Source organism: Corvus hawaiiensis, chromosome 20 (assembly GCF_020740725.1).
Source record: "Corvus hawaiiensis isolate bCorHaw1 chromosome 20, bCorHaw1.pri.cur, whole genome shotgun sequence".
Taxonomy (NCBI): Eukaryota; Metazoa; Chordata; class Aves; order Passeriformes; family Corvidae; genus Corvus; species Corvus hawaiiensis.
The window spans coordinates 3423041-3448920 of NC_063232.1; the positions used below are offsets into that span (position 1 = coordinate 3423041).

General features: G+C 39.0%; 2 protein-coding genes across 4 annotated transcripts; one reads left to right on the forward strand and one right to left on the reverse strand.

The window, feature by feature from the left end:
- Window positions 1–68: 68 nt before the first annotated feature.
- On the forward strand, window positions 69–6777 carry ASPA (aspartoacylase). The gene is made up of 6 exons (XM_048324748.1): window positions 69–467; window positions 2322–2517; window positions 3668–3761; window positions 4190–4297; window positions 4879–4988; window positions 5509–6777. Exons 1-6 carry the CDS (start codon window positions 241–243, stop codon window positions 5719–5721), a joined length of 948 nt encoding a protein of 315 aa, XP_048180705.1. The 5' UTR covers window positions 69–240; the 3' UTR covers window positions 5722–6777.
- Window positions 6722–25849, reverse strand: TRPV3 (transient receptor potential cation channel subfamily V member 3). 3 transcript variants are annotated; one of them, XM_048324746.1, is made up of 18 exons: window positions 25593–25849; window positions 21525–21647; window positions 18986–19090; window positions 17315–17401; window positions 16513–16670; window positions 16046–16222; window positions 15720–15860; window positions 15248–15528; window positions 14444–14620; window positions 13614–13769; window positions 13085–13186; window positions 12436–12509; window positions 11630–11795; window positions 11087–11153; window positions 10481–10752; window positions 9946–10058; window positions 9264–9334; window positions 6722–8813 (listed from the first exon to the last, which is right to left on the reverse strand). In XM_048324746.1, exons 2-18 carry the CDS (start codon window positions 21641–21643, stop codon window positions 8719–8721), a joined length of 2361 nt encoding a protein of 786 aa, XP_048180703.1. In that variant the 5' UTR covers window positions 21644–21647; window positions 25593–25849; the 3' UTR covers window positions 6722–8718. The 3 variants fall into 3 exon arrangements, with proteins under 3 accessions (XP_048180703.1, XP_048180704.1, XP_048180702.1); XM_048324747.1 differs by having other exon boundaries at window positions 6722–7537; window positions 13611–13769; XM_048324745.1 differs by having other exon boundaries at window positions 13611–13769.
- Window positions 25850–25880: the final 31 nt, after the last annotated feature.

Below are 25880 nucleotides of genomic sequence, written 5' to 3' on the forward strand. Positions count from 1 at the left end.
TACGGAAACTGAAGGGGAGGCTCCTTGGGGAGGGAGGTGGGTCAGGTTGGAAAATCCCGCCTCAAAACGGGAGTCGAGAACTCTTGGGGGAAATTAATTCACTTTCTTTTGCATCTGACCTAACCAGAAGAAAGAATCTCCTACTGGATTTTTTTTTTTTTTCCCCCACCAGAGACAAAAGTTTTCCTTGAGCATTATTCTGTGTTTTGCCCTCAGCAATTGCTGGAGCTGCTGCAGAGCATGAGTTCCCCGTGTGCCCCGGTGAGACGGGTCGGGCTCTTCGGGGGCACTCATGGCAATGAATTATCGGGAGTGCTCCTGGTCAGGCACTGGCAGCAGGATGGAGCCGAGATCCAGAGACCAGGAGTGGAAGTGAAACCATTCCTCACCAACCCCAGGGCTGTGGAGAGGTGCACGAGGTACATTGACTGTGATCTCAACCGGGTTTTTGACCCCGAGAGTCTTGGGTAAGAGCAGTTGTGCTTTCTCTTGTTTTACTTCCTCCTTTTTAAAGTTTAATACTTCCCAGATTAAAATGTTAAACACAAGTTCCCCTACTACTTTAACAGTGCAGTCCCAGAACTGAAATTACTGACCTTTAACCCAAAAAAAGAACAAACTGCATGAGTGTTAACATATTCATTTCTACTGCTGGTAAAATCAGTCTCAAACCAACACATTATCCTAAACAGCATTTTAAATTAGTATTAGATGAGCTGCATTTGTGTGAATTGGAGTACCACTGTTCTGAGTCAGAGAGTCATTATTTCTCATGTCTTGTGCAATTCAGTTTGGGAGCTCTTCTGAATACAATTAGACTTCCAAGAAATAATAGATAAAAGCAACTTAAACAGACATCTGAGTATATGACAGAATGGCACAGAAATCAGGGTGGTGTGTTTAATTCCAGTTATGTACAGGAAAAGGTGAAAACTTGAAATTAGAAAAACTTCAAGTCAGAAATAATCTATTCTAAGGCAAAAGGATAGCCAAAAATCTCAATAATTTAACTGACTCCTTATTTTAGAAGAAATACTGTGTATAACTTCTGTAAAATAGTAACTGTTCTTAAATTTTTAATAGGATTTGATGTTTCTGTGCTTTTGAGACATCTGTTCCAGAGGAGTACTTTGCTATGTAAACATTCTTGGTATAGTTGCTAACCAGGTAATTCTGTTTTGGAAAAGTTTTAATGGTAAAGGTGAATATCACAGATAGAAATACTTACTGTGTATATTTTGCAAGCACAGTTACTCTTACCCTACACATCTTTCCATCTGGCTTTTCATCTTAGAATTTTGTTGTTGATTATTATATCTAAGATAAGCAGATGTTAACACAGAAGCATTGAGGCCATTCTTTTAATTGTTTACTTTGGAAAAACATACCAAAAAAAGAGTGGTTTTGTTTGATTTCAGCTGCTTCGAACACAGAACACTTGAAAAAACACCATATTAAGACACCTGCAGGTTGTCTTCATATTTTAACCAATATTTCTCAGTAAATGCTGTGAAGTTGCCTGGTCCTATTACAGCACTACTGAGTGTTTGGAGTACCTTCCCCTGGTCCCTTAAGCGTAGAACCTTCAAGATTACAAATTATTTTACAAAATCAGAAAAAGGAGAGTGAAATCCTGATACTACTGAAAGTAATGGTGGAAGTCCCATTGGCTTCAATAAAAAGTATTAATTAACAGTCTTATGTGACGAAATGTTGAATTTTAAGGGCAGAACTAAAGAATACAAAGGTGAATTATGCAATATACAGAGTCTCCTGAAATTGCAAGCACTAAAACTTTGGAGGAGCAAATTTGAGGCAGCAAAATCTTCACTGAGCCTTAAGAATCTAAAGGAATAAACTGTAAAGGTCTGACCAGATCATGAGAAGACAAGAAATAAAACAAGTTAAAAAGACCTTGAGGGTGATGTCCCAAGGCAAAACATCATGAACTGATGTCTGAATATGGTCTACAATAGGAGGTGGATCCAGTCTTGGAAGTGCTCTGAGTTGTTGCTAAATTTTTTGTTAGTTTTATGCATAGGGGGAAATTTTGGGGTGTAAGGAGAAATAAGTAGTTTCCAGCCAAATTTTGATTAATTTTAATACCCTTCTGCACAAGACACATAATAATAAGACAATTCTAAGACAATCTTAGCTGCTTTCATCAACAAATTCAGCCAATTTTAAGTTTGGTAATTAAACAGGTGATTTCAACTCCAGTCAATTTTGGAATCAAAGTAAAAAGAAAAGGCTAATACATATTTTGTTGATTGTAAAGCCATGGAATGAGCTTACTAATTTCTTTGTGCTGATATTAACAGCAGGCCAGTGGTGGAAGATATTCCATATGAAGTGAGGAGGGCTCAGGAAATCAATCATATATTTGGTCCCAAAGGTAGTGATGATGCCTATGACCTTATTTTTGACCTTCACAACACCACTTCTAACATGGGTGGTACCATTATTCTTGAAAACTCCAGGGATGACTTTACAATTCAAATGGTTCATTATATCAAGGTAAAACTAATTTAAATGAACTATTAAAATAGATTATTAGTTGTAATGTTGTATTACTATATATTATTTTGTAGTTTCTTTAAATATACTATTTTTTATTATGCAAAACCGTTTAAAAGATTTCATTACTCATAGGATGATTTTTTTTTTAATCAGAGGCAATTATTAATTTAATTATAATATCAGGTAATTCAGATTTAAATTTATCATATCTTCATGTATTAAAATGAGCATTATTAAAGACTGATGGGCAAAGAGGAATACTTAGAATAACAACTATGAAAATTAATGCAGTTTAATCTGCTTTCACACTGATCTGTCAGGAACTTGGGGTCACACAGGCTAAATAGTTAGACATTAATTTCATTAAATAATGATCTGTAAAAAAATAATGGAAGTAGGTAATGACAAATGTTCCCTTATCAGTGATGTGTCCTTAGTATCTGTTTGATTCTGCTGTTCCTGAAGCTGATAAGTTTTGGTAGAGTGAGGTTTGCAGAAGTGCTGGTTTAAGCATAATTTGGTTGAATTCTGGTGACCTGGACAGTGACTGATGGAATCCAGGTTGGGCCAATGGTGTGGAATTCTAATTTTTTTTTTTTCCTTAGAAACAAGGTCTTTTTAAACATTTTTTTTCTTATTACATGTATTCTGTTAATATCCCTATAAAAGATCTAGAAAGCTTATGACTAAAATTATATGAAGAGTAATGGTAGGCAGTATTCAAGAAAGAAGCCTCAAGTAGCAAAAACGTCAATAAGGAAGATTAAAATAAGGCTTAATTCACAATCTGTGTCCCCATAAGAGAACTGGAGTCTAACCCCAAATAAATAGTTGAAATCTGCTTTATGGCATTTCAGTTCTCAGTTTTGGAACCGTGCTGAGGAGGTTTTTTTTCTCTGCTGGCAGTTCAAGACTAGAACTGTGCTCAGTTCTGGTTCAGCGGAGCTGCCTGGCATCAGCTAATGGAACAGACACCAACAAACACAGCTTTGTGCATTTTCTAAAGATGTCCTACTTCCTTGAGGGCCCTGAAATAAAGGCAACATATTGAAGACATTGTGTAAATCACTTCTGCATCAGTAATCTTTTGTGGCACAACATTTTAAACCATTTGCATAACAAAGGTGTTTTTAAACCATCTCCACAGAACACTTTGGCTCCAGAACCTTGTCCTGTTCTGCTGATTGAACATCCCAGCCTGAAATATGCAACAACTCGATCTGTGGCAAAACATCCTGTTGGTAAATATCAAATCTAAAGGCTCTTCCAACCCACCATCAATGATTTTAAAATATGGCTGTTTTCAGATGTGTTCACTGACTTCTGTAGAGTGCTCTGATCACCAGAAGCTGTTTGATAATATATTTACCAAAACAAATGTATATAATTATCCATTCTTCTGAAGAGTTCTGATTTACACAATCAGAGTTCTAGCTTACAAAATACAGAAGCCAGATGGAAATCCTTAAACTCAATTAACCCACTTTTTGCAGAAAATATTTATAAGAAGGACGTACTTACCTTAAAAAGCCACATGATTCTGTGCCTTACTATCCCTCTTAAACATTAAATACTGATGTATCAGACGTATTTTTGCTGTGCAGTGTAAGCATGTGATGTGTGACGGTGACATTAAGTGACATTAATAATCTCCCTCATCTCCAAACAGGTGTTGAGGTGGGGCCCCAGCCACAAGGTGTTGCTAGAGGTGATGTTTTGGACAAAATGAGGAAGATTGTCAAACATGGCCTTGATTTTGTGCAACTTTTTAATGAAGGTAATAAGAAATTATAGCTTCCTGTGTCATGTTAGTGGACTATTTCATGAGAATATTTTTAAAAATTGGTTGGTCTATAACCTTCTACAGTTAAACAGGTAAAAGGTGGGGGAGAATTGTTCTCTAAAACCAAAGTCAGACCTATGCAATACCTAAAACACGCTCTGGCAAAATAAATGTTTTTAATTATTTCAGAGTATATTTTTGTCAGGTTTGTTGGGTTTTTTTTTTAAGTAGAAGGAAAATAATGCAGTTATGCACGTCAGAATTTCCATTATTTTGCTGGAATAGTAAAGATTAAATACCACTGATACCACTCTGTGCTGCAACACTAGCAAACAGACCTTTCATTGATTTCCTCGTCTACAAAATAGATATTTTTAACTGAAAAGTAACATTTCAGTGGCAAATTTAGACCAGGACTTCATATGCCCAAATACATGACTGGACCATCTTTCTGCAACTTGGCTTTGAGGGGACAACCTGATGATTTGAGCCATTCTACAGAGAATAAATAATGCAATGTTCTTTTTAACAGGCAGTTTTTCATCTTGACATTAAATTACATTTATTCTTTCTAGGAAAGGAATTTCCACCATGCACCATCGAGGTGTTTAAAATAATGGAGAAAGTAGATTATCCCAGGAATAAGAATGGTGAAATTACTGCTATAATTCATCCTAAACTACAGGTAAATTCTAGAAGAGTTTCCATTTGTGACATTTTTTACTTATTCCTGTGTTGCTTCTGCTACATTGTTGTATATTTTAGTAATAAATATTTAAAATGCCAATACTGCCAATGGGTTTTATTGAATACTTTAGACCTCCCCTAGGGTTAGGTTCTCTCACTGAGGTCATACATTCATTATTTCAGGAACTGTCTTGGGAATCACGGAATCTAAAATCACTACAAAGAAAAAGACAATAGGATAGCTTATATTTTAGAATATAAACCTAACTTTTAATTCTAAAATGAGTGTGTTTTCAATCAATTATGAGCATCTGCAGTTTCCTTCTAGTTCACTAGACCAGTGAATTCTGAAAATGAGGGCCAGACACACAAAATTATGTATTAAGATTAAAAGGAATTATTTTAAAAGCATTTGCCATAAACTGCAGAAATTAGCATAATTAGCATTAACTCAGAAATCACACAAAATACACAAAAACTTGAAAGTAAATGTATTCTATTTATTTTCTTTCCCTAAGGATCAAGACTGGCAGCCACTAAAGAATGGTGATCCTCTATTTTTGACTCTTGGTGGAGAAATAATTCCATATCAGGGGAACTGTACAGTCTATCCAACATTTATTAATGAAGCTGCATATTATGAAAAGAACCAAGCTTTTGTAAAAACAGAGAAAATCAAACTCACTGCAAAACACCTCAGGTCATCAGTCTCAGACCAGAGCACTTCTTAAGAGCTTATTACAGATTTTTCATAGAAAAAGTGGGTTTCTTTGTGAAGTCCAGGGTCATTCAGAAGTAACTCATGGGATAAATAAATGCAGAATCTAATTTTAAATTGTACTTTAATTAACCTTGCTGAGCACTTTGAGACCTATTGTCATAATGCTGATTATGACTCTTTATTGTTTTAATAGACTCCTAGAGATGCAAAGAATTTATAAATATTTTTATGGAATTTTTATGAAGAAGCTCCATCCACAGTACTACATTGTACATAAAAATTACAGCTTTTCTACTTCAAAACCCCAAACCTCAATAACCAACACTTTTTACAATGGGTTGATCCTTGAAATTAATTCCTCAGGTAAACACAGAAAATGTGAGACAAAGGAAAAGCTGGGCAGAGAGAAACAGGGGGAGGGTGTGTATAATAAATGATGTTATCTGCATACGTGACTGACCCCCACTGTGCTGAAGTGAAAGCCTTGGGGTTTGTCTTGTTTTTGTAAGTAGAAAGACAAAAACAAGCTAGAACCAGGATTTCAGAGAAATACAGTCTAAAAAGTCTTATATTTCAGTGTATTTCACAATTAATTCAAGCTGTTTCTGATCTAAGTCAAGATTTAGGCAGTTACTCTGGTTTTGATGAAGAGCAGTGCACGAACCATACCTGAGCATTTCAGAATGGAAATTAGGAAGAATCTCATATGGGGAGACTTGTTCTGTGTCTGTAGAGACAAAGTCTGTCATAATATCTTAAAAAGAGGAAAAAATGGGGGTTTAATTAGTTTTCTAAAGTTGTTTTTAATGTATTTGACAACTTGGTGATAAACATTAAGAATTTTGCATAAGGATACATTAATTATTTACTGAAAGATTAATTGTCCAGATAACTCCCATATTCTACCTCTGAAAAGTGATGTTGTCTTTATTTACTACTAAATTTAAAGTATTTTTTCTTTGCCTTTGTTTAACCCCTATGGCAATAAAATAAAAACACAGGGCAGAATGTTTATTGAATGACAAGTTTTATTTCCTTAATTTAAATAAACATGGTATAAAAAGCACAGAATGACCTGCTCTAGTCATTATTCAGTGTCCTTGGTAAGAGCCTGGAGACAGCAGATGGTTCATGTGAGGTGGCCGAGCTCTGTGGCCACACAAGGAGGGTATATCTTCAGTGAGAGCTTCTAGAAACCACCCCCAGCTTGCTCCTGGGTTCATCCACACCATTTTGTACCTGGACAGTGGCACAGCACATTCTTTTAGGGTTTTTTGTGCCTTCCCTGTTTCACAGCTCAGAGTGGCCTCAGCACAGCGCAGAGATCTCCGTGTTTCCAGTGACCAGAGCCTCATGGCTCAGCCTGGTTCCTGAGTATGTGTGAAGAGGTATTTTTTCCCTTTGTACAAAAACTGGCACTGAAAGAATCCAAACAGACCTTGTGCAGTCCTTCCTTGGCAGCTTCGGTGCAAAATTAACCAGCAAAGCTTAAAGATTCCAAGACCGCCGGAATTTTTCTTCTCATCCTCACAATCTCCTACTGAGAAAGCCAAACAGTGCTCAGGTGTTACGTGGTCTGTGGGTACGCAAATGTCCTTCCCCTCAAATTCCTGTGCCCTGCCAGAATACAACTTCAGTTTCCTTTGGATCCCATCCATCCAGGCCATGGCTGGAAACTCAGGACACAGCATCTGTAGGAGGCTGGTTGGGCAGCAGGACCCACGTTCACCATCCCTGTAAATATCTTTGCATTATCCTTCCCACTGGAGGGTTCCCTCACGCTCTCTTCTGTCTTAAGAAAGTCTTTTGGATCATTTTGCCCACAGCTGCAAAATCCAATGCAATTCTTATTATCATTCAAACACAGAACTGAGTTCCCCTGAGTCTTACCTAAAATAGCACCTTTAAAACAGGCACCACATGAATAATTCTGATGAAAAGCCATGACACCGGAGACACATGTTGATTGAAATTTAAAAGTACACAGAACAAATGTTTCTCCTTATATATACACACACATAAAATAGAAAACTAAAAATATAATTCATAGTACTTGGTCATCACAGGCAGTGAAATAAGAGCTACAGAAATGCATTACAGAGTCCTCTGAATGAAAAATAAAGTCTGGAATTGCATTGCATTGAACTCATTTTGTTCATTTGGGGAAGAAATACTGACTACTTATTTTCCTGAAGTGGTTGAATGCAAAAATTAATTCAGAAGAACTTCTAGTGTGGTAACTTTTTATGTAGGAAGATGCAACAGCATGGAAAAGCCAAGGAGGAAATGTAAAGATGATGTGACTGGAGCAAATGTCCTCCATCAGGAATTATATTTCTGCCCTGTTTTTCTATGGGAAGGCACAGACACACAGCAATAAATAAACAGCAGTAAACTCCACGTCATACCCTGGGGATTGCACAGAGGAAAACAGATCAGGCAAAGCTCCTGGGACGTGAGGAGGCTTTTTCCAACTTGTGGAACCAAGCCTCCAGTAACACTGACAGTCAATGCAAAAGCTGCAAATGTGCCCAGAACATTGTTATTTCAAAATAACCTACTTCATTTAGTCGTCTTCAGAACTGAAATGCTTTGCTTTTCTCCATGACAAGAACCTTTTTTTTTTCTTAGTGTACAAAATGACTTTCTCATGAGTAAGAGAGTCCAAAAATCAGCAGATTGGGATCATGATGACCTTAATTTTCCACAAAAGGAAGAAATATCTCACATTTGACCTTTTTTATCCAGTTAAACATCTCGAGCCAAGTTTGAGGAGCGTCAGGCAAACTTGGACAGCAACAGTTTGAGAGGCTCAGAACTGACCCAGTGAAATAGTCCCATTTATTTCAGCTCAGCTGCTCTGCTACATGGGTTCAAGCCATCAGACTGTGTCACTGAAAGTTTGTGTTCCAGCTGGTTACAGCTGTCCAAAACAGCCACAAAGCTTTCAGCATCCACTGCTGATGCTTTTAACCTTCAGAAGAGCCACATGTCAAGCACAGCACAACTAGACAGAAGTTTCAGGCAAATCATCCATTTCTTCAAACGTATTCAGGGTGTTTTTGCTATTAGTTCTTGAATTATCTTGAATTTTGCTTGGATCTGCAAAAAAATGCATTGTAAACAAAACAGGATATGGTAGAAACTGTATAGGCAAGATTGGAGTTCGGCACTTCTTTTTGTTGTTAAAAAGATGTATTTATTTAAACAGCAAGCTCTCAGTTTGCTACCATATCTTATACAGACATTTTTCATCCCAGAGGGAGCTCATTTCTCCAGGACACTCCTGCCCTGGCAGCAGATGGATGTCTCTGATTTCCTGGCCAACACTTATGTCATCCAATATATATATTACAAAACTTGTTTGTAACCAGCCCTCTCTCCAAGTCTTTAAAAGTAATTAAACACCACTGCCATATTAACCATTAGTTTCTCTAGCAATAATGTGTGGTTTAATAGAAGAGTTTATATTTTTAAAGGTATAAAACTGTATAAAAAAGCATTTCTAAGAAGAAGAGATTGTACAAATAAGGTGTCAAAATTCCACAGTACCTGTTGGCCCTGGATCTTCATTAATAAATGAAACATGGGTTTTCCACTCGGTCCATTTCACTTCATTAATCCTGTTTACATTGTACATAAATTGTGTTATCACCATGCATTATCCCCCAGCTACATCATTGATCTTCCCCCTTTATTCCTTCCTGGGATTGTGACATTTTACCACCTGCTTTGTTGGGACTAAAAGCCTGAATGTCTTTTGCAGTGTTAGGCACTATATGAACATGAGAATAATACTAAGACAACTTCATAATTTCACACATTGGTAGTACAATCTTGAAATATTTAAATTTTTTTCATTAAACAGCACAGTTCTTTAATATGGTAATCATCAATTACCAATCAACTTAACTATGATTGCTTTAAAGCTGACATTCAAAGGAGATTATGATAAAGTGACATTTACTGCAAGCAGATTTGATGCTTCTACAGTAAAAACACAGGAAGATGAAAATCTGCTTTCTTACCAAAAAATTGTCTACATAAAAATTTATACATTTTCCCTATTTAAACAATTGGTTACAACTGAAAAAGGAACCAAATCATATTTTTGTACATATAGCATAATTTGTAGAGATAATAGAAATATTTTAAAGAGGGTTTTAAGGAGAAATAAACTTGAAGCAACATAGAGAGAGCAGAATTAATAGCACATGATTCTATTTTGCTTTACCTTAAACACACCCTGGTGTCATTTTCAGCCACTTTACACCGTTCTCCCAGCTGGAATTTTTTCCTCAGACATTTTGGTAAGAATTTTTCAAATTCCAAAATAGTCCTGGCTCTCTATTGACAGTAAACAGTTACATGAGTATGGTTGGCCATGCTCTGATTTCACAGCATGCAGTTTATGACAGGTCAAACCTCCACCCACAGCCAACACCAACAACAGCAAATAACACATCACTGATGATTTGTGCAAATAGGGATTCACAGATTCCTGGAAAAATAGTGGAACACATCATGCTGTGACATATCCAGGGGAATGAAAGTCATGAAGGTGTGTGACAGTGCATGGGTTGGAAATCCAAGCCATGATATCACCTTTAGGATTGTTAATTCCAAAGTTACCACAATTCTCTAATACTGCAATTACTTATTCACTCCCAAACACAAATGGAGATTATTCTTAACACCCAACCTGTTCTGTCAGTGTGAGGATTTCAGCCCAAGCACCTGCACTCCACCAAGCAAACTCCCAAACAAACCTGGAGTTTCCAGATGTGCTCACTCTCCTTAGAAATATCCTCCACTGTTTCTCCCATTAATGCAATCAGCATGTTCAAGAGAAGAACAAAAGTCAACACAACGAAAGTTATGAGGAGCAGGAGAAACAGAACGGGGTACTTGGAGTTCTGCTGGATCTCCAGGTCACCCAGTCCTAGGGTGAGCTTGAAAAGATCCATCAGGACAGGTCCCAGGCTGCTGTTGGAATGGCATTCCCCACCCTCCTGGCACGTCTCAATCAGTGCAGCAAGAGCTGGGAAGAAAGCACAAGGAAATTTCAGTCGCAATCATTATTTAGGAATACAGAGCATTTCATCCCAAAGAACTCAAAATGCTTAAGAGAGCCAGAGCTGCCCAGCCACAACACACAGCCAGATGACAGCTCCAGGAAGCAGAAAGAGCCCACATCCAAATGAAATTCCAGGGATTTGAGACCGAGCCAAATCCCTCATCTGTTCACATCTAAACTTAACATCCAGAAGAAACCCCAACATGAGCTCTCATCATGAAAACAGGGTTCTTATTCGTAATATTGCTAAAATTTTTACTCACACAGAGCATCAGTGCTTTTCTCCAGTAATATTTACCTACACCAAATCCCAGCAAAAACACGATATAGACAACCAAAAACTTTATCACATCTTGCAGGATGACCTAAAAATGGAATGAAACAGTGGACAGAAATTAAAATTCAGAACTAGTTTTGTGCTTATGAATTCTACAGGGATACAGGGGAGGCACACACTAAAGAATCAGGCTGCTTCCATTGAGCAAACAAACCCAAAGGTCTGATTTTTTATCTCAAGCCTGGTGTGTTCTTCTGAGAGTGACTAATTCTGTACAACACAGACATTACAGATTCTGATGCAATTAAATTGCAGAACTACATTAGCTGGAAAAAACACAAGCTACTCACCTATTTAATGCAATAAAATGGCAATATGAAGATATAAACTAGTTCCTGCTATTGAAATTATATAGTGTGTTCTGCTGAAATAATAGGTAAAAACTGGAAATAAAACATTTCAAAATTAAGTATAAATTACATATAATTGCTGAATAGACTTGATTTGGATTGTGGAACAATGGAGTATCATTGTAAAACAAAGGAAAACAAAGGAAAAACTTGCCTTTTGAATCATCACACTGTAAATGCCCATGGACTGGAAACCTCTGGTGAAATAGAGCATATTGGCCCAGCCAAGGGCCATTGCCAAAACAAGACACACCAGGTGTTCTTTGTAGGAAAACAAGTACAAAAAGACAGAGAAGATCACAAGCAAAGCTTGTATAAAACTGTTAAAAAACAAACATATATGTAAAAGAGAAATTACTAGCACAAAACCAACAACAGAATGGAAAAATACGAAAACAAGATTTCTTTGCTCTTTATGCTTCATTTGTTATTTCTTGCTGCTTTTTATTCTCCCCATGAAATTACCATTATAGTTTAAAGATAAAATAGGTCAGTGCAAGTGGTATATTAACATATAAGGATTAAATTTATTAAAGCTTAATTTAGGTAAACTATTCTCCCCAAAACAGCTAGTTAATGCAGATTTTGCTGGCAGAGACATTAAAAATCTGTCTTTATTATAATAATATCTTAGAATATTATAATATCTTAGAAGCTATTTAATTGCAGCTTTAGCTTAATGAATTGATAGAATAATTACAGATTTTTCACAAACAGGGAAGACACTGGCAGGTGGGAAAAATCCACTCCATGCCCATCAACCCTGGTATTGTTACCAACAGAGCAACCAATAGTTTGTGTTACAGAAAAGCTGCAGGTAAACTTCCATCCATCCCTCTAAAACTGATAATTTCAAGGAAAAAGTGAATATCTGCTACAGGAGCACATTCTCTGTGACCATGAGATAGGGAAGGATTTTATATATAGTATGAAATATACATATATACATGTCAAACTTACAATGCAAAGTGGAACCAGGCGTCAGAGAGAATTGACTGCAGGTCTGAGGGCCTGAGCAGGAAGATGGCTACACTCTGTGCAGGCAGATACATAAATTACAGGCATGGTGGAAGAGAAAACAGGCCTCAAAATCTATTTTTCAAAATAGTTTAACTGGTGTTCAAAACTAATCCATCTACTGATAACACATGGTAACTTCTAGAATTAATTTTTTTTTTGGGCTGTAAATTCAAAGGTTAAAATTCTGTTGTCTCTGGCATAGTTTCAGTTACTGTTTTTAATTACTTACACTAATTGCCATTACTTACTTACATTTGCCATTACTTACAGTATATGGCAAAATTATACCGTGGGATTTCTTTTCATTACCAGTTGCAATTCAATTGTCCTTAAAGCCAATAATTTGACAATATTGATATCGATCTCTGCATTGAGAATTTGAAAGGAAAATACCCTCATGTTTGTGTCACAGTTGTATTCAAATATATAAAACCAGGCTCATTCTGAATAAGTGATTGTACCAAAGATTTAAAAATTACATATATCACAGATACTCCACGTGTATTGCCAATATCATCATCAGTGTATTCATAAATTTAGAGAAGTTCTTTACGTATTTTGTTATGTATTTGTTATTAAAAGGTCTTACCTCTTTTATGGCTAAAAATAGTGCTCCTAACATAACCATCACCTGTCCTGACAACTGCAGCCACCCCACCCCACGGGTCAGAGCGAGTGGGTAAGGAGGAGCCTGCAAGACAAATCCAGAACGAAAATCTCAGTTCCATCCCTGAAGGGTAAAAGGCAAAGCACCAGAAACCCTCACACCCTGGGCTCACAATTTCTTCCCTTCCAGTGAGAATTTTCTTCTTATTTACACAATCAGCCCCCTAAAAGAAGTGTTTGAAATATCAGAAGTTTCCTTCTTAAAGGAAAAACAAAATACCCTCTCCACACTTTCAGAAATTTAACAGTCTTTGTATCATGTATTTGTATTTTAGGTCACTTCCACAAAATGCAAATGTGATGCTCCCACCCTGATGTAGGAGAACCTGGTCTCTCTACACCCAGATATTCAAATATTTGGTTTTATTTCAGCATTTTAAATACAATTCAGGAAATACTCATGCATTTTAAGTCAGTAAAATTTGGTGAGATTCAGCTGCTGTACTCACTACATTTTCATTAGGCCTGTGGTAGGAAACCAATGTTAATGTTACATTGTACAGGAAATAAAAACAGCAGGACATGAAAAACATGTGCCGTGCAAACTTCTTCCATTTCATCCTCAGCAGTGAATTCAGAGGCTCCAAAGTCAGCATTTCGTGACGATTCTGAGGAGAAAGAAAGACGATTTTTTAAAAATTAAATATTTCAACTTGCTGCCTGTAAGGAAATTGAATTTCAGGCATGAATTTTGTGTATTTCATTCCATTCCATCCTTGCTGCTCTGGAAACACCTCTGTGCTCAGGGATGTGTCAGACCCACCCTGAGAACGGACAAAGGGACAACTCCCCCTCCTGCTGGGATACGCTGCCGTTCTCAGCCTGGTGAATCATGACTGAGCTAAAACTGTTCTGTGAACTTCTGGTCCTGCTTCCTTTGGAAGTTTTGCGGCTGGATTTGAATTCAGCAAATGCAAAAATCTGGATTTGAAAAGCAAACACTCCTAAACACCTAAAATACAAACCTGTTAAGTAAAGTTTATTTGGTCTGACCAGCTCGGCCATATTTATGTTCCTCTAGAAGGCAGATTAAGGCTTCAAATGCAGGAAAAGACACCCCCAAAATACCTCACCTGTGTTTCAGGAGCTGAATATGCATATTTGCTTACAGTTGACAATGTCCAGAGGTATAAAATTTATCTTGCTCCCGATACAAAAACTGAGAACCAAAAATTACTGTTTACTTTTAGAAGTAACTCAGTTGGTTGCCTAGGCTGACACATCTGAAATGGGTGTGCTGCTAGAAAAAAATACATATTTTATTTAAAAATAGGTAACTTACACCAATATTTGTATTATAGACAATGATCTCCAGCACTGAGTTGTCAGCAGTGGTGTCCAGTTCTGTCAGATCATACAGAGAAGACTGAACAGGACCATAGGCCCAGTCTGTGAATTTTCGTGACAGGCTCCTGTTGGGTTTCTCTCTGATCTCTCTGCTCAGGATGTACTTCAGAATCTAAAACATGAACAGCATCATTTGTCAGCAGCTGTGTTGTTCATGGGAAAGGAGACAGCATATGGCCATACTTGCCCAAACTCCCACCTTTTACCTGTTATGTACAGTTGTGCAATTTAATGTATTTGTAATTGTGTTACTCAGTGAGGGGTGCTGGAGATAGAAAACCTCTAAGAAATAAGTGGTTTTAATGCCTTCAGATTTTCTCTCAGATATTTTTCTAAAGCATGAAAGCACAATTTTCCATGTGCTCATTTTTGCCTTCCTTTAACTTAATTACTTTCTAAATCATTCCACTGTCAGTTCTTTATGCTGCAGTTGATTTATCAAAACCAAATTCTATAGCAGCACAGCAGAGCAGTTCTAGTGAGCTCTCTGGAATTGTCTGGTGATGAATGCAGAATTTCTGTACAACAGAAGGCTGGTTCTAAACAGCTTGTGTAGTTTGTAGAGGGGGGGAGTTACAGAGAAACCTTGAAGCATAAAAACAACATTGCAGTGGAAATATTTGTTTGTGTTTTGAACCAAATTAGCTCACCAAATACTGATACAAAACAGCATAACCAGCCTGGAAAGAGATGTGTCAGAGCACCAGTTTCTCTTAGATGCTACTGAAATCACACCCACCTCTAATTTCCCAGTTTTTGCAGCTAATTGCAGTGGTGTCAAACCCTCCTTATTTTTGGTTGTTTCCAGATTTCTGTCTTTACTTTTCAGCAGAATCATATCATACATTCTGATCACAAAGTCATTCTGGGTTTTGGAGTCCTCTGCCACGGTAACTAATGCATGGAGGATATTGTTTCCTCTGGAATCCTGAGAGGAAATATTGGTCCTGGCATTGTCCATCAACAGTTCAATTATGTCAGGCTGGTTGGTACATGCAGCTAAAGCCAGTGCAGTTTCACCTACAGGATCATAAAATGCAACAAGTGGTCATGTTTTATTTCAGGCATTCAAATCAGAAGAGAAAATATTGTGTTAAGCATACTAATATATGAAAGCACATTTACATATTGATTGTACTGGATTGAGCTCGTTTTATAAAACTTTGGGCATTCCTTCTTAACTTTTCCAGAAATATCTCAATTCCACTTACCAAAATAAAAGCCTTCATGCTTGTGTTTGGGATTAAAGAAAATACCCTGGGCACGGGCATTGACATCAGCTCCTTTTTCAATGAGGCTCTGGGTGATTTCATACTGTCTCCTCTCAATGGCAATATTCAGAGCTGTCTGGCCTGAAAAAACAGACACAGGAACTTAGGGCTGAGTCTCTCAAGTGCACTCTGAAACATTAATGATGTTTCACAATGGATGGCACCAGGGATAATGAACAGAAGTTGGTTTAAGGGATTTAAACCATCATTATTTTATGGATGGCATGTTGAACCATATACCTGAAACTGCTATCAGATGGCAATACCTTTATATGCATCTTCTGTGTATGCTGCATTAATAAATCTCTCCAAAATGCCATTTTCCTCTGCAAAGCACAGGAGCATGTTCACCATCTCGTTTGTGTTCTGGTTGATGTTCAGCAGAGCTTTCATCAGACAAGTTTTGCCGGTGTCTGAAGCTGTGAATTTTTTCATCAGGTAATCTACAAGAGTGAATTCTGAGATCAGATCACTGTTACTCATTAAACTTCTGTTCATTAGGGGTGAAATCCGAGGGATACAGAGGAATGTAAACTATTTGCCAAACCATGACTCCATTCTGCTCACTTTATATTTGAGCACCAAGGCAACCAATGCCCTTGGTTTTCCTGTTGGGCGTCCCAGTGCCATAACTCCCAAACTCACAGGGAAATAAAGACACTTCCCAGGTTTAGACTGCACCTGAGCCACCAGAAGAGCTGGCAACCCCCCCCCAGGTTTGTGCCCAGCTCACCTGGCACGGGCAGGTTGGTGCAGGCGCTCGATCGCTCCTTCAGCTCTGCCAGCAGCCGCTGCAGCTCCTCCACGTTCCCCTCGGACACTGCCCGGAACAGGTTCCTCTTCAGCTTCTTCCTGGCACTTGTCAGCTCAGGGCCTTGGGATGTGTTAGCACTGAATTGCGAGAAACCATCATGAAATTGCTGGTTACTTTATCCTGGTTTATTTTATTTTATTAATGAGAGGAAAACCAAATACAATTACTCGCCCCAGACCACACGAACTTGCCCCACTTCCATGGATATCTCAGAACATTTCTCACATTGCTTATTTGCAAGTAAGTGGGCTATTGAGAGGGGGTTTATAATAAAACACCACATTTTTCAAGTATTTTGTGTTTTTTCCAGTTTATCCATTCTTCTAGGAAAAAAGCTGCTCTCCAGCTGCACCTTCTCTCTCACAGCAGAAGAGAGTTTAACCTCACATCTTACACCACTTTCTGATCATCCTTTATTCTGGAAAAAGGAAGAATTTCATATTTCCGCCGAGCAGAAATAGTCCATGCCTAATTGTGGTGTGTAGGTCCTGTGTTGCCATTATGATAAAACACACATTATATATAAAGGATCCTCACACTAAGTATGAGATTTGAGAGATTAGAGTTGTTTATTTCAACATTTAATTATTGAAGAATCAGAAAGGCATGCACGCACATGACCTTTTTTCCTAAAACACTGCAGGAAAAATAGGTAATATCTACCCTACCACAGAACTAATCAGCTGAAAATGTGCTGAGAAATATTTGTGTCTCCACTCACCCACAACTCTCAACATTGGGGCTGTATTCAGTGGCATCATCCTGAAGAGACTGTGGGGAATCCATGTCTTCCCCATTTCCAGATGCACTGCAGAGAACAGAAAAGCACATGTGCCTAGATGCTAGCAGGTATTTTGGCAGATTGCATGAAGAAACAGTCAATGGCAGGACAGAGTATCTACACTGGAGCTTAAATTAGTCCAGTTTGACATTGGCCTTTTAATTCTGTCATTTTATCTCCCACAGGAACTTTAAAGTGAGTGATAAAAATGAAGAGTCTCGCAGGATTTTATTATATTTTTTAAAAGACCACATTAGGAAAGCAATCTGCTTTGTGTTTTATTATATTATTTCACTACAGATCCTGAAACTGCGGGAACTTTTTTCTTTTTTTTAAATGATCACTGCTTTTTTATGCATCATCCTCAATGCTTGAAGCTGACATCCTTCCTTTTCACATGCTTACTTTGTCATCTGGCACAAAACAAGTGTTAAATCAGTGGCAGTAAGTGGGTTGCAAGCCCACAATGAAAGTGATTTACCTAAAGATTGACTACACAGAACACTGTAGGCAACTCAGGAGTGTTTTGTGGCTGACTTGAAAGAAATTGAGGACTAGGCCCTAAATAGATATTTAGATGATACATTTAAAGGATTTTCAATTGCATTGATATTTTGTAATTGCTGTACATAATTTCCACACAGTCCCAAAAGCAGATCTGACTTAGAAAAATTAGAATAAATGAGATTTTTATTTGTACTTTTGTTTTCTCTAAGGTTAAGATTGGGTGAACTAACTCAGGTTAATAATTTAGGGAACCTGAGCTATTAAATATTGATCAAACAGATGCATGGACAGCAATGCAAGGGTTCAGCACTGCTCTGCAGGTATTCCTTTCCCTTTGAAATAAATCTGGGAGCTCTGAGTCCATTCTTACTCCATCTGCCACTTGTCTGCAGAAAGCTGAGTAACGTGGTGACAAAGCACATGTGCAGGTCACTTCCTGAGCAAGGGGGAAATTTGGACACCTCTCCTCTGAAACCAAAATCAGCCTGTCAGCTCATTCCTAAAAGCTGACCAGACATCCTCAGACACAAAAACCTTTGGCCACTCTGGGTCTATGCCAGATTTGTTACATATTTCCCTTACTGGTAATTATCAGCTGTTAGCACCCCACACATTTTTTTTAAGTTAAGTGTATTCTTCCCAGTCATAATTTTTCTCTATTCATTCAGCATAAATGGCTGCTTTGAATATTTCAGATTCAGCATTTCCACATTTGATTGTTAATGAGCAATAGAGGGAAGACATCAGCAGCCAGCTGGGAAGAGGGGCTGCTAAATTAAGCTGTGGCCTTCACACAGCAGAAAACATTCAAATGAGAGCATGGAGTTTGTTCTAATGCATCATTAATAAGAGGCTAAGATTAAAAAAAAAAATACCTATTTTAAATTTATTCCAATCTGAGGCCTGATTTATTCCATGCAATGGACAGCAGTAGATAAAACCAAAGATAAATCTCCAGTCAAGTTCTGTCTTTGAAGTGACCAAAAACTATGAAAAGTCACGTGAAATCCTGGCACTGAGGCCCAAGGAGAATTGAGGGGAAGCTGCTGGGAAGCAAATAGGTGTATTTGCAGCAGGACCATTGCTTGTGCATCTGTAACTTACCACGGGCGGATATTTGAATCCATCGGTTTGGAAAACACGGGGGGAGAGGTGTTATTGGGAGTTGCACTGCTTTCAAAGCCATCAATCTCCAGAAAAAAGTGGGAACTGTTGAAGACAGTGCAGTTAAAAAATATCAGTGATAAAAGGCAAGCCCAAATGTAAACCAAGAAAAGAACTACCAAGGGCAAGCTTGACAATTAATCTCTCCTGGCATTAAACCTGACTGAGCTGGAGCAGAGGCTTATCTGCTTTCCCCTGAGGGGATCCCAGCCTCCAGCCTGTGCCCAGCTCTTCCAAGCAGACAGATGGGCAAAATTCCCAAGGTATTTTTAGAGCACATGGCATCAGATCCCGACATGTGTAAGCAGCAGTCTCTAAACCAGCCTTGCACCCAGCTCCTGTCCCTGCCCAGCCACACGTGTGTCCTGCACACACAAACGCTTTTTGCTTTTAATCCCAGTCCCTGCTTCTCCAGCCAGGAGCCATCAGGACGGATCATTTCAAGCCCATCAGCAGTGATAATGATGAAATCAGAAAGTTTGAAAGGTCACATGTTCAGTGACATCAGGCATTTCCACCAGCCAGGCCTGAATGTGTCCTCTTGCCTGCATGACATTTAACTTTACTTTCCCTAAAAATAATTATATAAATATTTATAGTGAAAAGAAATAAAATTTGAAACAACACAGAAAAGGTAATAGGAAAGATTTCACCTTTTAAAAGCCTGCAGAGTTGAGAGGCAAAAATCAATGGCTTGGTTTTACTGGATCTCAGTAAAACATTGCTACAGCTCACCACAGGCAGAGGAGTTTCAGTGGTGCAAGCAGCAACTCCCACAGGGGCTGTTGTTCAGAAACCATCTTACATTTCTAAAATGTTGCAGTAGTCACCTGGAAAACCTTTCCAATTCACCTAATATTTATGGTTTTGTCCACAGGGCGTTTTTTTTCTAACTGCATCTTCCCCCAAAAAATCTTGTTGAAGTAAAGTACAGGTACTGCTGCTAAAATGCAGTGTTTCATTACTGAACAACCTGCTGATATTTGCTAAAAACAGCATTATCCAGTTCATCTCGTTTTCCAAAGGCTTGGTGGTCGAGGTGTTAACTCTGGCACCCAACAGCTGGAAAGGGAACCCTGCTTTGGGGGCAGACAGACCTCACCTCTCCTGGCTTGTGGGGATGTCATGGGGGGAAGAAACACCCCAAAAGCCACCGTGCAAAGCAGGGTGCCATCAAATAGCCAGGTGCTGACGTGGCCGGGTGCTCTGCCCACAGACATCAGCAGCCTCTGACAGCCTCCTCCCCGCCTGCCCCTCGGATTTCCTGTGCTTAATTACAGATTGTCAGTCCACCCAAATTCCAGGACCTTCAAGCAGGGAATGCCGCTTCAAGAAAGCGAATATTGCCAACACACGCTGAGAGTGAGAAACGCCACCCTGGGAGTGCAGCAGCTGCTGGTGGGGTGGTTGGAGGCAGAGTTTTGAAGGAAGAGGATAAAGCAGCATTGGAACATATAATTAATAGAATATGTTAAAGCCCTGCATTAAAATCCACGTGATGTCGGTGCTGTGTGTTACAGGAATGCTGCCAGCCACACCCTGAGCTCTGCGTTGAGAGGTGGGAAAAACCCCAAGGTTACTGTTCCTGAGGCCACAATGAATGTGAGATAGGAGTTAAGTAATTGAGGGCTTGGCTTTGGCAATGTTCTTGTAACTACACGGTCTGCCATGGAATCGCCCCTTTTTGAAGTGCTGGGTGTATCACGAGCTGTTCAGACACTTTGTCTCCCTCATATGCCACTAAAGAGCTTTTCTTTTTGAATTTAATGGCAAAAAGATAAATTGGACCACCCAAGCAGTGGATCTCAAATAACTAATGGCACAATTCCTGTGAAAAGTGATTCCTCTGATTATTGAGAATTATAAATGTCAGAACAGCCACAATTGGCCAGGCCTTCAGAGTTTCAGAAATTGCTGTAATAACCAATAATTATCCAGAATGAAAAGTTTATGAATGAAAATTCATCCTCACTCCACAGTAACTTAGTTGACTTCATAGTATCAGGCAGGAATTACAGCTTTTATTTCCCCATTCATATTAAATACAAACCCTCAATCCCTTTATTAATACTCTAATATAAATTATGAATGAAAGTGAATATTTTATAAAACAGCAAAGAAGTCTCATTCATCAGAATAATGAAAAATAGAGTGAATTTAGGTTTCTGTTTGTGGTAGGATTTTCCAAACCTCCTGCTCTCCCAGCCCTCTGGCTCTCCACAATCTGTCACATTTCCATGTCAGGCTGAGTTTGAAATGCTCCCTTTTTTCAGGCCAGCAACTCTTACATAAAACCTGGTGTGTTCTTCCATGTGATCTCTTACAAAAAGATCACTTTATGTATGAAGCATTAACCATCATTAGATCAGATTCTTGTGAGGTTATACAGAACAAAGATGTTGGTGGTATTTCAGTGCAAAGATCTCCTAAAGGAGATAAAGCAGGGAGTTTTAGTGGTTTAGACTGAGCTGGAGCCTACCTTTTCTTGGTGGGAGTGCCTTCAGTCACCTTTTTCTCTTGCTGGTTTGCAGGGGGAATTCCAGGTGGGTTTGTTTTCTTGCCCATTAGTGGAAGAATTTCGTTGTTATCTTTAATCATGTTTCTGCAGTAGAGAGATGTCAATTACTTGACTCCTGTTCCTTTGAAGAAAGTGTAGTGACCAAATTGCCTGTTTACAGCCTCTTCACGTATAAACACACAAATATTGATTCTTTTTTCCCCAGAGTTTTTCATTTTTCAATTGTTAAGCACACGCCCCCACCATTTCATGCATCAAATGTGGAAGGTTATACACATGACTCATTAAATTTCAGTCTATGGCAAGTGCCATTAAAAGTGGTACCAGGAGAACCATAAATTCAAGCCTGTGCCTAAATTAAACTGAAAGGAGCCTGTCAGTCACAGCGACAGTGTGTGTTATTTAGAGAAACATAAAGAGCACGATGACTTTTATAAGTAGCCCTAAAGTTGTGCACATTTACAGTTAATCTGAGCAGTCTGCTCTTGTCCAAGATAACTTCAGAAAAGTGGCAAATTCCAGGAAGATCTGTGCAACAGAAAACAGATGAAGGAAGGTTCCAGATGTGAAGAGAACAAAGAAAAATCCCTGAAGGTTCTCACTGCATTGGAACAGCAGAAGCAGCAGACTCTGAATAGGATGCCCAGGCTGAGCTCAGCTAAACCATCACATGGATAACATCCAGGGCTTGTATCCTGGTGATGTCCTAACATTTCTTCAGGAAAAAAGAAAAAACCCATGATTCTACTGGATGGAAATGACCACCAGCACATGCCACAAAAGGATCTTGATGCATGTTACCTGCCTAGGAACACCCTGAATTCTGTCAGTAATAATGAATAACCATCTCCCTGTTTCTCAATCTAATACTCAAGGGCATCATTTTAAATCACCCAGGATAATTTGAAGGCAAGAAGGTGAATTCAGGATACATTAAAATTCACTGAAGGTAAACCCAGTAAGATTTATGATGTCAGGGATTCATTCCCAAGGAAATCAGGGGAGTGCCCTCCATACTCAAGGACAAATGGTAAAAATAATTTGCCTGCAAAGTTTGAACAAAATGAACTACACATTTTCTCCCCTCCTACTCCACTTTCCTCAATGTGACAAATGTACACAGAAACTTTCTGCTCCTGTCACAGTGCTGTCAGTGTGCCTTAGCACCAGGATTCCTTCATTATGGGAGTATCAAGATACAGAAAGCAGATTGGGAAGAGTGTTTGAAAAGACATGACACCTGGTATGAGAGAGGAGCCAGGAATATCAAATACACTGGTATTTGAGTGAAAGTCTATTAATGCATAAACAACAAATGTTTAATTATGGCAATTTTCAATCCCAAGTAGAGAGAACTGAGAACTTACAGGGTCCAAACACTCCTAAGTGCAGCTGTAATCTCTTGGCACTCTATGGAATAGGAACTTGAAACATTGGAAAGGACTCCTTACCTTGTGAAGGCTGGCTGAAGAAACAGGCATGAAAATAAATTTTTATTGTGTTTTCCACCATTGGCAGGTGTGTTCACCCTAGGAAACATTCCTAGTTTGGATGAATTCCCTAAGAATTCATATCACAGCTTTCATAGAAATAATTTATAAAGGGAAAATATTTTTACTTGCATATGAAGTACACCACAGCTTTTAGTAAATGCAGAGAAGAGCTGAACTTGGAGTTGCCACGATGGAGGTGGGAAGAGGGGGTTTGTCTGTGCCACTAGAAATGGCACTCACGTAGTCCCCAGACACATGTTGTGTCAGTGAATACACTGATAAACATTTAGTCTAAACACAGCTAAAACAAATGACTGTTGTCTTGCTTAGTTCATAAATAATTCTGCTATTTGCTTCTTACCAAGTACTTAAAGAATACAAAGCAGTGTGTAGCCAAAACCATTTCCCATCCTGAGGAAGATGCAAATGAGATACTCGGCATAAATCAAATATAAGGGGACCGTGGTGGTGATGGACATTAAATAGATACACAAAAGAAGTGACTTTAAAGGAAGAGAATAGTTGGGAACGGACTAAAATGTCCAAAAGTCAACAAAAGGAGTTGCCAAGTTGAGAAGGGCACAGCTGGGAGGGGTGTGAAGTCAGAGGGGTGGGAGAGTGGAATGAAGAGCTGGAGAAATAAAGATGAAATAAATTTCTAAGGCACACAGGGAAGAGCCTCTCGTTTGTGAGTGATGCTGGAGCTGCTCAGAGATGGCAACACCTTCCTGCAAGGGCAGCAGCTCAAAGCCCCATTTGCAGTTGGTTTTCACCACAGAGATTTTAGCAGTGACTCAAGAACAGGCTGCACCTCTGAGGAGAGGTGGGAAATTATCAAAGATAGCACTGAAGTTGTGTTGGATGATGAAGGACTGCTGAACCATCAGTGATGTAAGGAAGCAATTTGGGAAGGAAAAAGAGAACAGATTTCCTTAAGTATAGAGGCACTACGCTTTCAAAAGCAGAGATGTGACTGTATCCCAGCCAAAAAGTCTATTTAAAATGAGATCTGAGTCTGCCCAAGTAAATAACTGCAGGCACCACAGCAGAAGTACCTTGTTACAGTGCTGAGGTAGCGTCTGTTTCATTTTTAATCACAATTAATTGTGTGCTGAGATGAAAACTAAGCTGGGCTTTCATCAGCAGCTTCCAGTGCACTATCATTTTCTGTAATCTATGACAGATAGAGAAAAACAGTGCAGCAGCCTGAAAAGTGTCAGATCTAAGTAGTGTAGCTTGTGTAACCTGATACAGAGCCTTGTCTTTGGCTGTAACTATTTTCTACTCCCATTATCTCGTTAATTGTCACTTACAGGCCACCAGAGAAGTGGCTTATTTGAAGTGGGCAGCAAGACAAAACCCCTGCATTGATTTACAGTATTAAGAATTACTTTGAAGGGGATCTGAGGACACCGAGGGCTTGGTATCTGACCTCCAGCGTGCTGGGGGTAAGAAAAGGGAATTTATCTGTAATGGTGAATGGAATTCTGCCGTTCCTACACATTATCACAGACTCACCTTCTGCTTATCTGAGAACAAGAAAAATCACATGTATCTTTATCTTTATATCTCAGTAACAGTTTATATGATATGGCTAAAGAGAGAATCCTACAAATCAGAAGAAACACTCAGCCGTGATGTTGTGGCACAAAGGTCTCCTCTTCCCTGGGGGCAGAGGATGAGAAGTGACTGCCAAGAGCTGTTTCATTCACAGGGGCCTCACAACAGACCATGACACTTTCCATCACCTACGACCTAATTCTTACTGGCCCATAAAAAATAAACCCCTTCCCTGAGGGCAAAGCTGATAAAACTTCATTCTGACTTTTCTGCATTATTTATGAGTCCTATCAGCAGAAAGTTTCACTTGGTAGGAAGAGCTTCATCTTCCTGTGAGATATTTAAACTTTCGAGGGGCATTCATAAACATCAGGTGCCATCAAAAATGTTCTTGGTGAGAAATTTTTACTTTCCCATGAAGGTTTTTCCTAACAGAAATTTTTTAAAAACTCTGAAAAGCAATGTTTTTCCCTGAGGAAAAATGCTTTGAGATTATTTACCTGCCTACTTCTGAATTAAATAAAAAGAAGACCTTTCCTGAGTTGAAATAACTTATTCTACTAGTCTAGGGATTTGGCTTTCAGTGGTCACTACAGTAGCTGAAACTTTCAGTGGAAGATGAATATTTTAGGTTGGACTCAATCTCAAAGGTCTTTTCCAACCTAGTTGATTCTGTAAAGTTTAACTTGTATGATATTATGTTTTGGATCCCCTTGGCACAGGAATTAGGAAGTGCAACAGTGTTCCAGGCTGACAAATACAAATTAAATGAGGCCTATCCTTCCTCACTCCTGAATGCCCAGGAATCAGCGTGGCACAGCTCAGGAGAGTGATTTACAGAGTAGAAAAACAGAAAGAAGCACAACAGAAACACATTCTCTCTGTGAAGGATGGGTTTCATCTTTGTGTCTGGAAGATTTCCCTCTCTCCAGAAGCATCACACCCCAAACACCCCCAGAGCTCCCGGAGCACTCACCCTGCTCACGACACCTCCATGTCGGCATGGATGGATCTGGGCGGCGAAGATCAAAGCAGGGCCCCACTGACAACATCCAAAACTCATCTGCCAAAGGAGTAAAACCACATTCAGGCTCCAGACTATCCTAAAAACACAAAACCACCCTGCTCCAGGCATCCGGTGTGCTCAGCTGGGAAGCAGAGCCAGGGAAGCGCCGAGGAACCGCGGCCGTACGGGGTTTGCTCCATCTGAAATTAGGGAGCAGGGAGAAACTGGCCAGACAACAACTCTTGACTTCAGAGCTGC

Excerpts from the sequence above, each read along its gene's own strand:
- ASPA (XM_048324748.1), top strand. The coding sequence starts at position 241 with ATGAGTTCCCCGTGTGCCCCGGTGAGACGGGTCGGGCTCTTCGGGGGC. Across the intron at positions 468-2,321 it reads TTTGACCCCGAGAGTCTTGG|CAGGCCAGTGGTGGAAGATA; the intron begins GTAAGAGCAGTT and ends TGATATTAACAG. Across the intron at positions 4,989-5,508 it reads TAATTCATCCTAAACTACAG|GATCAAGACTGGCAGCCACT; the intron begins GTAAATTCTAGA and ends TCTTTCCCTAAG.
- TRPV3 (XM_048324745.1), bottom strand. The coding sequence starts at position 21,643 with ATGATTAAAGATAACAACGAAATTCTTCCACTAATGGGCAAGAAAACA. Across the intron at positions 14,621-15,247 it reads CAAAAACTGGGAAATTAGAG|ATTCTGAAGTACATCCTGAG; the intron begins GTGGGTGTGATT and ends TTCATGTTTTAG. Across the intron at positions 8,814-9,263 it reads TGAAGATCCAGGGCCAACAG|ATCCAAGCAAAATTCAAGAT; the intron begins GTACTGTGGAAT and ends ATTTTTTTGCAG.